The 13,480-nt window shown below is 34.5% G+C and overlaps 1 protein-coding gene across 1 annotated transcript; it reads left to right on the top strand.

Annotated features, from left to right (window-relative positions):
- The first annotated feature begins 1,690 nt into the window (after nucleotides 1–1,690).
- On the top strand, nucleotides 1,691–8,860 carry LOC136978831 (uncharacterized). Its single transcript, XM_067274652.1, has 6 exons — nucleotides 1,691–1,867; nucleotides 3,634–3,707; nucleotides 8,247–8,330; nucleotides 8,412–8,474; nucleotides 8,560–8,647; nucleotides 8,712–8,860. Exons 1-5 carry the CDS (start codon nucleotides 1,774–1,776, stop codon nucleotides 8,620–8,622), a joined length of 378 nt encoding a protein of 125 aa, XP_067130753.1. The 5' UTR covers nucleotides 1,691–1,773; the 3' UTR covers nucleotides 8,623–8,647; nucleotides 8,712–8,860.
- The last annotated feature ends 4,620 nt before the right edge of the window (nucleotides 8,861–13,480 follow it).

Here is a 13,480-nt window from a genome sequence, read left to right as displayed (position 1 = left end):
AATGTAATCACATATAAAATTCCACTAAATTTCTTTAATGAATTAAGGAAATTGATAAGCGAATAACGTGTTTCCTCTCATTAATTTGCTTTGCAGGAAATTTAAAAACTGCTGTTTTTATAGAAAATTTACAATACACGTCATAAAAATATTTTTAAATTTTAAGTTAATTCTGTTAATCCGATAAAAATTTATATTCTCGTTTTACGACCTAACCGGTCGTTAAACGAGCCGCAATTTTCCCTAAGCCGAGTGTCATAAATTAAAAATGCGTTCTTGTTTTAAAGCAGGTTTTCCTCTAAAAGGGCATCTACAATTTTACTAAATCAATTAATAAATTTCAATTTACAATGTAGTTATGTCTAATTTCAAGTTTTAAAATATTAACTTCCTGAAAGATAAATACCTTCCTGTAAATACCGTTAATTAATTTAATACTTTCCTTCAGAAATTACGGCGAATGAAGTGATTGTAAAAGAGATAAATTCAATTTTTTTATAAACACAAAAATATATTAGAGCCATACTTTTATATTCGGCATAATGTACTTTGAAGTCATTCTTGAATTAATTATGATACGTACACGAAAAATGCTAAATATAAAGTATACATATTGATATTTTAATTAATTAATTATAACCGCAATTATCTGTCGAAATGCATCAAATTATTACGAACAATCAAATGAAAACCAATCGCCAGGCATAGGAGGCGGAGCACTCAAAAGTTGACAACAATGCTGTATACGAATAATAATACCATCTGTTTGAAAGGAGGGCGATATAATACGTAAACGACAGTGTTGCCAACTTTTGCAGCTCTTCAATTTGCGTGGTAACCCATTTTCATTTGACTGCCTGCAATATGCAGGGATTCGTTTTTATCTGACGATGGAGGGCGGGTCCTTGAAGACGTGAGTTTGCACCCGTCGACGCAAAATAATTGAAAACAACTACTGTGTTTTTGCGAACAGTTTAGACTTCTGGCCTGGTGGCGTAATTACGGGAAGGGGGTACTTTGATTTATGACCAGTGGAAATGACGGTGGAGGTGAAAAGAAAGGGAAATTTTCGGTTAGAAAGTATCTGTAGTAGAATTTAATGGTCTGATGTATTAGTCATATTGAACATTATAACTTTTGACGTGAAAACACCTGACTTCCGGTCTAAAACGGAAGTTCGTATATATAGTAGTTAGTCCGGGTGTCTGGTCCCTAAGAGTTCCAAATCTAATCTCGATTTTCATCTATCTAATTCCGTTCTCGACATTCACGAAGAACGGACAGACGAAATGCAATGGGAATGTGCAGGTTTGTAATGTCCAAATTGCAGTCCAATGAACGTTTATCAAGCGCAAAGAAAATCTGTATACGTTTTAACTAACGACGAAAAGATGAGACGAACATTAAAATGAGGTATAGGATGCGAATAACGATCATATTGCTAACTCGTTGTCAATATAAAAAATTACGGAAAACTTAGGCCTCGGGACGAATCGTTGCAAATGAGGATGCAATTCCCAAAAAATGTTTATTTTTAACGTTACATTTTATTCATGAAACTATTTTCGATAAATAAAGTCCATTAATTGCATCCGGATTCGATCATTTAAGTGATTAAGATAAAAACTTCCTTTGCTCGTTATCGATATTAATACACTCGTGTATATATATATAATTGCTTTAGTCTTTTTTCCGTAAAGAAAGGAGTTTTCATCGCTTCGAATTCGTCTTCACTTATTAAAATAGTTTTTCTGTGTTATTACGTGAAAAATCATGAGGAAAATCGCAATATCCATTCTTCTTATGACGTATGTTAGTTGCACTTTGGCTAATTCCTTTGTGAAAAGATCATTTCGTGACGTTTGCGGTAAGTATAATTTATACTTTTCTACTTTTTTCTCTTAACTCTTTGTTAGTATTAATTACCAGGGCTTGTTTGTTTAGTCATACTCATCGCGTGCTCGTGCACATCTACGATGGGTGGCGACCGGGTGGTGAAGGAGAGGGCTTGACCACTCCTGAAAATTTCCTGGAGATTTTCGATCGCCCGGATTTCCACAGCGGTAGGAATTAAATCAGAATTTCGAAAATGGGGTCGACAAGCAAAAACGACTAGGAACACGTAATTTATTAAAACCCCTTACGCAAAAATCATTCATACGACTTATAAAAATGGTTCGACCTATCTTTTTGCTTAAATATTTAGGTCATGCCACACATCGATGATCAGGATTTTAAATTATTAAAGATAATAGAATAAAACTTCAAAATATAGCATTAAGAAGCAAATTAAATAGACGAAATAAAATTAAAATATATAAATATAAAAATAGTACGGAACGAGCAAATAAGTTCTCGAATGATAATCAATTAAAAATTAATTAAAGCTGATAAAACTAAATAATAGCGATAAAGATTGAAAATATAATTCGAAAATACACACATATCGCAAATAAATTGAACTAACTCATTTTCCACATCTGTACAGCCACACGAGCCCACAGTTCACATTTGAGGCACATAATCCACTTTTCCTGGGTAGTTCTATATTGTTTATTGCAATATATGCAATAAGTATTTTAATCGTTATTTTCCGGTTCTTTAGGACTTTTCTGCCTCTTTTCTTTACTGAACTTCCAATCCGATTTCTCCAAATCCCTTCTGCAAGTTCCAGATTTTTTAACTTTAGCAATGGCTTCTAGTGTGGCTTTGAATGGGGATCCAGTTATTTCTTCCGCTTGTCGTTTGCGGCCAAAATAAACCGTAGCAAAACACAATCAGAAACAAGATCGGCAACACTGCCGAAGATGCCCCAATGTCATGATTTAGAAACTTTAAGTGGAACCCTGAGAATAGGGCACCAAGCCATGATCTGGTCACGGGAATAAGTTAATGTTTTATCCTTCTAACAGGAAAAATAACTTATAACAAAACATGCCAATTCTATATAAATGGAAGCAAAATATTATAAGAAATTGAATGAAACAGACAACTTATTTGATATTTCAACTACGCTTGTCGGAGAACAACACAGACACCACACTCAACAAGCCGTCATTAAAACTCAACTGTCTAGCCTCTAAAGAGAGTCTCCTTTTATTTTGTTTCGAAGAGAATTTAATTGACGAACTTGCCCGTCCTCCCCTAATAACATTGCAATTTAAAAGCCTTATCATTAGTGTATGATGAGTCCTAAATATTTAAGCGAGGTGAGCTAAAAGAATTGTTATAAAAGAACAAAAAGCTTAAAGGGAGGGAAAATACGAGCGATCCAATGTCCGAAATAAGGCCGAAGCTCTTTCCAATTGTTTTCTTTTTTTTTTTTTTTTTAATGTTTACTGTCGATCGTCTTTTTCCACTTTTTTCGAAAAATTGGCTCTATATACCTTAACCTGTATAAATTAGTGTTTTATATTATACACAACGTTTATTACGGAAGATTTCGAAGGTAAGAATTAACTGCTTATGCAGTAACGAGTCACTTTAATTTAGCACCTCTAACGACGTTGCAAGCCGTTCTAGGGTGCAGTTCTAGGTTTATTATGGCGTAAACGATAAGAAATAATATTTATAGAATTTTGATTAATTTATAATTTATTGAATAACTTAATCTTTTAAATGTGAATACTGCAGCATTATCTAGAGATCAGTTGTCCGTGTTCGCCGATTGCCTGGACGATTCCATGAGTGACGAAAGCAGAGATGTGGTGAGTTGTCTCTCATTAAATCATGTAAAACTATTTCATGTAAATCTTGTATCATGTATCACATAATCACGTAAATTTAATTATAATAATTATCGTAATTTCGTTCGTCCGATGGCTATTTTATGTTTAATAATTTGAAGACAGTTCGCTCAAACAGAGATCACCATTTTTAATTCCGTGTTTAAGACAATACAGTTTCGGCGACCGACCTTTCCTTAGAGGCTACTAGCCGCCGTAATCGCTAAAAAAGTCTTTTTTAAAACACAAATTTTCCAATTAAAAATATAAATTTTTAAAAAATAGGAATTGGTGACATACGAACATCTTGTTTAATCCATCTAACCTCCTTGGGAAGTTTTCAGCTTTATATCCACTAAGTAGTAAGCGCTGGAAAATGTAGATGCTGGAAAACCTCCCTCTGGTGACGATATTTTACATTTTCTTTCGTAATTTCGTTCGTCCGATGGCTATTTTATGTTTAATAATTTGAAGACAGTTCGCTCAAACAGAGATCACCATTTTTAATTCCGTGTTTAAGACAATACAGTTTCGGCGACCGACCTTTCCTTAGAGGCTACTAGCCGCCGTAATCGCTAAAAAAATCTTTTTTAAAACACAAATTTTCCAATTAAAAATATAAATTTTTAAAAAATAGGAATTGGTGACATACGAACATCTTGTTTAATCCATCTAACCTTCTTGGGAAGTTTTCAGCTTTATATCCACTAAGTAGTAAGCGCTGGAAAATGTAGATGCTGGAAAACCTCCCTCTGGTGACGATATTTTACATTTTCTTTCGTAATTTCGTTCGTCCGATGGCTATTTTATGTTTAATAATTTGAAGACAGTTCGCTCAAACAGAGATCACCATTTTTAATTCCGTGTTTAAGACAATACAGTTTCGGCGACCGACCTTTCCTTAGAGGCTACTAGCCGCCGTAATCGCTAAAAAAATCTTTTTTAAAACACAAATTTTCCAATTAAAAATATAAATTTTTAAAAAATAGGAATTGGTGACATACGAACATCTTGTTTAATCCATCTAACCTCCTTGGGAAGTTTTCAGCTTTATATCCACTAAGTAGTAAGCGCTGGAAAATGTAGATGCTGGAAAACCTCCCTCTGGTGACGATATTTTACATTTTCTTTCGTAATTTCGTTCGTCCGATGGCTATTTTATGTTTAATAATTTGAAGACAGTTCGCTCAAACAGAGATCACCATTTTTAATTCCGTGTTTAAGACAATACAGTTTCGGCGACCGACCTTTCCTTAGAGGCTACTAGCCGCCGTAATCGCTAAAAAAATCTTTTTTAAAACACAAATTTTCCAATTAAAAATATAAATTTTTAAAAAATAGGAATTGGTGACATACGAACATCTTGTTTAATCCATCTAACCTCCTTGGGAAGTTTTCAGCTTTATATCCACTAAGTAGTAAGCGCTGGAAAATGTAGATGCTGGAAAACCCCCTCTGGTGACGATATTTTACATTTTCTTTCGTAATTTCGTTCGTCCGATGGCTATTTTATGTTTAATAATTTGAAGACAGTTCGCTCAAACAGAGATCACCATTTTTAATTCCGTGTTTAAGACAATACAGTTTCGGCGACCGACCTTTCCTTAGAGGCTACTAGCCGCCGTAATCGCTAAAAAAATCTTTTTTAAAACACAAATTTTCCAATTAAAAATATAAATTTTTAAAAAATAGGAATTGGTGACATACGAACATCTTGTTTAATCCATCTAACCTCCTTGGGAAGTTTTCAGCTTTATATCCACTAAGTAGTAAGCGCTGGAAAATGTAGATGCTGGAAAACCCCCTCTGGTGACGATATTTTACATTTTCTTTCGTAATTTCGTTCGTCCGATGGCTATTTTATGTTTAATAATTTGAAGACAGTTCGCTCAAACAGAGATCACCATTTTTAATTCCGTGTTTAAGACAATACAGTTTCGGCGACCGACCTTTCCTTAGAGGCTACTAGCCGCCGTAATCGCTAAAAAAATCTTTTTTAAAACACAAATTTTCCAATTAAAAATATAAATTTTTAAAAAATAGGAATTGGTGACATACGAACATCTTGTTTAATCCATCTAACCTTCTTGGGAAGTTTTCAGCTTTATATCCACTAAGTAGTAAGCGCTGGAAAATGTAGATGCTGGAAAACCCCCTCTGGTGACGATATTTTACATTTTCTTTCGTAATTTCGTTCGTCCGATGGCTATTTTATGTTTAATAATTTGAAGACAGTTCGCTCAAACAGAGATCACCATTTTTAATTCCGTGTTTAAGACAATACAGTTTCGGCGACCGACCTTTCCTTAGAGGCTACTAGCCGCCGTAATCGCTAAAAAAATCTTTTTTAAAACACAAATTTTCCAATTAAAAATATAAATTTTTAAAAAATAGGAATTGGTGACATACGAACATCTTGTTTAATCCATCTAACCTCCTTGGGAAGTTTTCAGCTTTATATCCACTAAGTAGTAAGCGCTGGAAAATGTAGATGCTGGAAAACCCCCTCTGGTGACGATATTTTACATTTTCTTTCGTAATTTCGTTCGTCCGATGGCTATTTTATGTTTAATAATTTGAAGACAGTTCGCTCAAACAGAGATCACCATTTTTAATTCCGTGTTTAAGACAATACAGTTTCGGCGACCGACCTTTCCTTAGAGGCTTAAACACGGAATTAAAAATGGTGATCTCTGTTTGAGCGAACTGTCTTCAAATTATTAAACATAAAATAGCCATCGGACGAACGAAATTACGAAAGAAAATGTAAAATATCGTCACCAGAGGGGGTTTTCCAGCATCTACATTTTCCAGCGCTTACTACTTAGTGGATATAAAGCTGAAAACTTCCCAAGAAGGTTAGATGGATTAAACAAGATGTTCGTATGTCACCAATTCCTATTTTTTAAAAATTTATATTTTTAATTGGAAAATTTGTGTTTTAAAAAAGATTTTTTTAGCGATTACGGCGGCTAGTAGCCTCTAAGGAAAGGTCGGTCGCCGAAACTGTATTGTCTTAAACACGGAATTAAAAATGGTGATCTCTGTTTGAGCGAACTGTCTTCAAATTATTAAACATAAAAATAGCCATCGGACGAACGAAATTACGAAAGAAAATGTAAAATATCGTCACCAGAGGGAGGTTTTCCAGCATCTACATTTTCCAGCGCTTACTACTTAGTGGATATAAAGCTGAAAACTTCCCAAGGAGGTTAGATGGATTAAACAAGATGTTCGTATGTCACCAATTCCTATTTTTTAAAAATTTATATTTTTAATTGGAAAATTTGTGTTTTAAAAAAGATTTTTTTAGCGATTACGGCGGCTAGTAGCCTCTAAGGAAAGGTCGGTCGCCGAAACTGTATTGTCTTAAACACGGAATTAAAAATGGTGATCTCTGTTTGAGCGAACTGTCTTCAAATTATTAAACATAAAATAGCCATCGGACGAACGAAATTACGAAAGAAAATGTAAAATATCGTCACCAGAGGGGGTTTTCCAGCATCTACATTTTCCAGCGCTTACTACTTAGTGGATATAAAGCTGAAAACTTCCCAAGGAGGTTAGATGGATTAAACAAGATGTTCGTATGTCACCAATTCCTATTTTTTAAAAATTTATATTTTTAATTGGAAAATTTGTGTTTTAAAAAAGATTTTTTTAGCGATTACGGCGGCTAGTAGCCTCTAAGGAAAGGTCGGTCGCCGAAACTGTATTGTCTTAAACACGGAATTAAAAATGGTGATCTCTGTTTGAGCGAACTGTCTTCAAATTATTAAACATAAAAATAGCCATCGGACGAACGAAATTACGAAAGAAAATGTAAAATATCGTCACCAGAGGGAGGTTTTCCAGCATCTACATTTTCCAGCGCTTACTACTTAGTGGATATAAAGCTGAAAACTTCCCAAGAAGGTTAGATGGATTAAACAAGATGTTCGTATGTCACCAATTCCTATTTTTTAAAAATTTATATTTTTAATTGGAAAATTTGTGTTTTAAAAAAGACTTTTTTAGCGATTACGGCGGCTAGTAGCCTCTAAGGAAAGGTCGGTCGCCGAAACTGTATTGTCTTAAACACGGAATTAAAAATGGTGATCTCTGTTTGAGCGAACTGTCTTCAAATTATTAAACATAAAAATAGCCATCGGACGAACGAAATTACGAAAGAAAATGTAAAATATCGTCACCAGAGGGAGGTTTTCCAGCATCTACATTTTCCAGCGCTTACTACTTAGTGGATATAAAGCTGAAAACTTCCCAAGAAGGTTAGATGGATTAAACAAGATGTTCGTATGTCACCAATTCCTATTTTTTAAAAATTTATATTTTTAATTGGAAAATTTGTGTTTTAAAAAAGACTTTTTTAGCGATTACGGCGGCTAGTAGCCTCTAAGGAAAGGTCGGTCGCCGAAACTGTATTGTCTTAAACACGGAATTAAAAATGGTGATCTCTGTTTGAGCGAACTGTCTTCAAATTATTAAACATAAAAATAGCCATCGGACGAACGAAATTAGTAGGTACATGGTTATATGGAATGCCTCGGTTTCTCTTCCATCTTCGATTATCTTGAAGGCACGTGCGCGTTTGAAAACCTGGATCCTGTAAAGAAGTTTTTAAAAAGGCTATATATATATATACTTTTAATTTATTAAATTTTTATATTTTTTTTTTTTTAATCTTAGGTAGTTGAAACCCTCGAAAAAGTCTTTTCTTGTCATAAGCAATACGCAGAACGTTTAAAAACTGTAAGTATTAACGATGTATAATGCAGTAATATAGTAAGATATACATAAATAATACAAGAAATACGTAATTTTACATTTCTTAAAGGTTACAAAGAAAGAAGACGAAGGCAGATGTTTGGAGGACGCAACAGCCGGAATAGTGCAATAATCAAGGACTTTCACAACCTCTACAAGTAAATATAATTGTTTTCATTATATTTACGGCACAATATTTAATGTAATCTTTTATGTTTACAGGCCCAAGGTTTTTCGACATTAGAATGTTACACGGAATCGAACGGAAAATCGATTGGTCTGAATATTTTAAACTACATTTATGAAAAATTAATGAATTTTTTACAATCTCTTGTAATTGGCTTTTTGAATTAAAATTGTTTCTGCATTAATTTCACTATGAATTTCTTTATAATTGATAAAAACGACACAAGATAATTTAGTTTGTTCTGAGATTGATTTCTAGTTCTGTGCTGTACTGTACATTATGTGTACATTATGTGTATGTGTACGTATGTCCGATCGGGATCGGAGGTAGCTGACAATGGAAACTTTACAACCTTAACTACATCACACGTTAATTGTTTTTCGCAATTTTTAATAAATTCTATTTTAACTTTTTGTTTTAAAATTACTCTAGAAACATTTCACAACAAAAACTTCGTTCTCTCTTGCTTTTATTCTTCTCAGAGGTAGAAAATGTGGTAACGGTAGCCAACTACAGCTTTCCGCACTCAATGCCCTATTAACCTCAATCTGGTTTGGATGCCATTCTAAGACCATTTGGATGTCTATCACAAGAAAGAGTTTCAAAGTTCGGAGGAATACTATCCGACCGGGTTGAGCGTCGATGGCGACGTCTCTCGCGCTCCGAAAAGTTCCGAATTGTTGCCTGAAGACAAGGGTAGACCAATCGGTATTTAGTATTTTATGTCGTTTCTTCTTGTGTTTCTTGTGTGAGGTGTTCGTAATCCGATCATGTATTCGTTGTCCGAACATAAAAATCTTTTGCGAAAGTGTTCGTTATCCGATTTGTTCGTTAACCGATCACTCACTGTACTATGAAATTGTTGGAATTATTTTTGTTAATAAAATAATTAATAACATTACAATTTAAAAGCCGTGTATGAAACCGTCGAAAAAAATCTTTTCTCGTTATATGCAATATGCAGAATATTTAAAAACTGTAAGTGTTAACGATGTATAATGCAGTAATATAGTAAGATATACATAAATAATACAGGAAATATGGTATTACATTTCTTAAAGGTTATAAAGAAAGAAGGTGAAAATCATTGTCTGGAGAAAACAACAGCCGGTATTGTGAAATAACCTCAAGAGAATAACTTTCAAGACTTCCACAAGCAAATATAATTCTGTTTTCATTATATTTACGTGATTATACCGGCTTCAAAGTGATTAGATCACAAGCCGGTGTCATACGTCGATGTCGTCCGCTCAAAAAAAGTGTCCAACCAGATAGTATGACGTTGTAAGTACCGTCCGGGATTTCTCCAAGATGTTCGGGCAAGAATAAGTTTAAAGAAAGACATTTTCTATATTATTTCGATTACATTCGTTCGATTTTCTTATACAGCTGGTTCTTCTAGATGTGGACAAAGGAAAATAATTGCAAATTAATATTAAAGGGTCATTTAGAAATTTCGAAACACAGAAACCAATTTAATTGTATGAATGAAATTGATTGTTTACAGTTAAATACTAATTGGTCGTCTTTCATGTGCATTAGGGGCGAAACTAATTCTGAATTTCCATCGTTTAGATGTTCAGATGTTCACTTCTGTACACCATTCGTTGATATTTATTCTATGCCATATTGTGCGTAAACTCTTGCGTTTTTAAGAAATACATTTTATCCCTGTTATAATATAAAATAGTAGAAACATTTTCCTTGTGATAGCATTTTATTCTAACTGAAGACCAACTTTAAGTCCAAAGTGTACATTTTGAAGGGGGAAAAGTAGAATGAAGAATATCGCTGTGTCAATCTATCACGTGTGATGTCCTTTAAACATAAACACGTTGCTATTGTTCATAAGAAGAAATCAATTGTAAAACAAAAACTTTACTATGTCATTTTTCTAGATGATACATATTAAATAAAATACTTAACGTACGCGAGGGGAGATAGAACGCCTTCCGGGAGGACTTTTATAGAGAGCTGGCCCCTATTTAGGCGTTATCTACTAGGAGAAAACCCGGAAAACTCCTAGCTGTCAGCCTGTCCGACCGGGGCGCGAACCCACGCACTTCCAGTGTTTAGGGTCTGGTTACCGCCGCTATGAGCGGCAATTGAGTCCACTCGGCCACTGGTGGGCATCTTGCCTTCTCGGGCGTGTTTCGTCCTTTTATCCACAGAGGGGAGAACGCTGGAAAATGTAGATTGAAAAGGTTTCCCTGGCGATGATACTTTACAGTCATAATTTGTTATTTTTTCGTCCGACGGTTCTTTTTTTAATTTTTAATATTTAATTAGAAAAAAATTGTAAAAATACTAGAATATATGCTTTTATGTGATAATAAATTTTTAAAAATTTTGGAAACAGATTGTATAAACTATGCGGGAAGTGTGTTCTCGTAAATACTGCGTTTATAGAAAAATTATTGGGCTGCAATTTGAAAACATTGTAGACCCGCTGTCGTCACCTATCTACCTGTCCTTCCTTAATCGCGAGAAAGCAGTTAGATGGATGAAAGTCGATACCAGAAGTGAAAAGCTTAGGGCAGAAGACTTAGATATACGAATATCCAGTTTAGAACGGAAGTAACGTTACTTTTCTCCCGAACGGAGTTAGATGGATGACCGACACGACTTTATTGCTAACAGGAAAAGTATGATGTACAGTACAGGGGCAAGACCACCACTAAAAGAATTGACGAAAAGTTGCAGCTCGGCATTATGACCATTTCAAAATAAGTAATGACTTGTTACAATTAGTTTGGTTTATCTGGTTAAGGCAACGCAACACGTGAGCGATCTGCTGAGGGGATGCATCTAGGGAAGACTTTTATGAGAAGTTGGACCCTATTTAGGTGTTACTAAATCGGAAAACTGCTCTTGGCTGGCCCGTTGGCCATGCCCGAATTCACGACAAACTACAAACTAACTACCGGTATTCAGTGGTTTTGTCTACTCGGCTACACTTATTAAGAAAATATCGTTCGAAAAGCAAAAATACGTGTGGAAAGTGCTATGTGCTACCTGTCACAGTAATTGAGCGAATGTAATATATATTTTTGTTTTGTTTGGTAAGAATTATATTTAGTTTATGATTTTGTTAAATTTTTTACCAATATATGGCGCTACGTGTAAATCAGAAAATTGAATGTAGATAGAAATTAATTGATTTACAGAAATTCAATAGATATTTTGGGGTGGGATGTACGACATGATCTAAGTTAGAAGTATTTAAGCGGAACCACCGAGTTTCGTAGCAATTGCTCAAACGGCCTAGGAGTGTATAGCGAAACAAAAAAACAAACAAACAAACATCCTCATATTTATATATAAATTACATGATTCCTTTATACTTATGAAACAGTTTAAACACAGCATCCGTGCTCTTCAATGAAAATATCTTTAGAAAGTTTTAGCATTTTGCAAATATCCCTTACATCTGTGTTGACAGTTTCACAGAGAAGATTAATTAAGACAACTGTAGTGTTTGTACCAGAGCCCCTTTAGCCGCCACTCGAAAACATCGAGTGACGTTTCCACTTCCCAGGACGAGGACCTAGGGGTTGGATTTCGGGAAGCAGTGTTGGTGTTATGTGACGGTGTCGTTTACTGTAACGAAGCGTGATATGTAAATGATTGGATGCGACGAAAAACTAAATAATGGTTCAATTGTGAATGTTACGGCGAGGGGTGTTTGTAAGGATGTGTTGTAATGAAACCGTCGAAATCGTTTAAATAACGAAATTCACGCTTCTTCATCCTCCGCATAGTGCAGTCGTGCACCGAAGACCTCGATGTCTTTCTATCTTTTTTCCGCTCCTCTGCCAACACCAGCGTTACGTCGTCGGTCCTTTTTCTTAGGTCGTCGTCTAGCTTGTCCATCAATTTGTTTCCGGATTCTAAAATTCGTTCCGATTGATAAACTAATACCCACCTGGCGCCGAGGACAGCTTATCGCGGTCCAAACTGGGTCAGATGGAGCGTGTAATTTGTGGTATACCTGGCGTTATCTTGTAATAAAAAATATCGTAACTATATTACGATATTTTTTATTACAGGATTTTTAATTAACTATATTAATTAAAAATCCTCACATTCGAGCTCCCGGGTTGCACGTCAAACGAAAGCGTGCTCGCTTCCGTTTAACGTGCAACCCGGGCACTCGAAATTCTAAACAATAAATGGCGAAATAAACGGTTTTACAATACAATGATTGTTTCTGTAATAATAGCATCGAAACAATTATTACATTTTCAAGTCAACTATATGATTTATTAATTCTGTTTTTCTATTTAGTATTTGAATATTAGTTTGTCTTCCTACAGTTTCAAATACCTGTCGGCAACTTATATAACATAATGTTTGGTGTGGAAAGCCAGATGAAAGGTGAAAGGAGAGAAAAGAAAGACCGCCGATATGGTTGAGTCTGAGGAGGGTATTAATAATAAGGATGGGTAAAATAAAGCATAAGTGTGCACTCTTGTATTATTTCAAATTTCAGAAAGAAACTTTTACCGCATTTACATATTTATTTATATTGTGTTATCATTATTTTTACATATAAGAAATATGAATTTGAAATCTTAATAAATAAATATAAAATGTACTCTAAAGCGTATCGAATCACTTTTTGATATTTTAAAATACGACACCGACAAAGGCGATTTTGAAAGTCATCGATGAACTTTTCATTTCATTTTCGGTATCTGGAAATTAGGTTCCAGTCTAAAAAGTCTTGTAATTTATACTTATTAATTTAACGTTTTACTACTTTAGTAGGCGTTCAAGTAAATACTGTATTTTCTATTTGTTA

The sequence above is a fragment of the Centruroides vittatus genome, unplaced genomic scaffold (assembly GCF_030686945.1).
Source record: "Centruroides vittatus isolate TY-2023 unplaced genomic scaffold, ASM3068694v2 contig_551, whole genome shotgun sequence".
Classification (NCBI taxonomy): Eukaryota; Metazoa; Arthropoda; class Arachnida; order Scorpiones; family Buthidae; genus Centruroides; species Centruroides vittatus.
The sequence above is the reverse complement of the archived record's forward strand: the minus strand, read 5'-3'. Positions and strand labels throughout refer to the sequence as shown.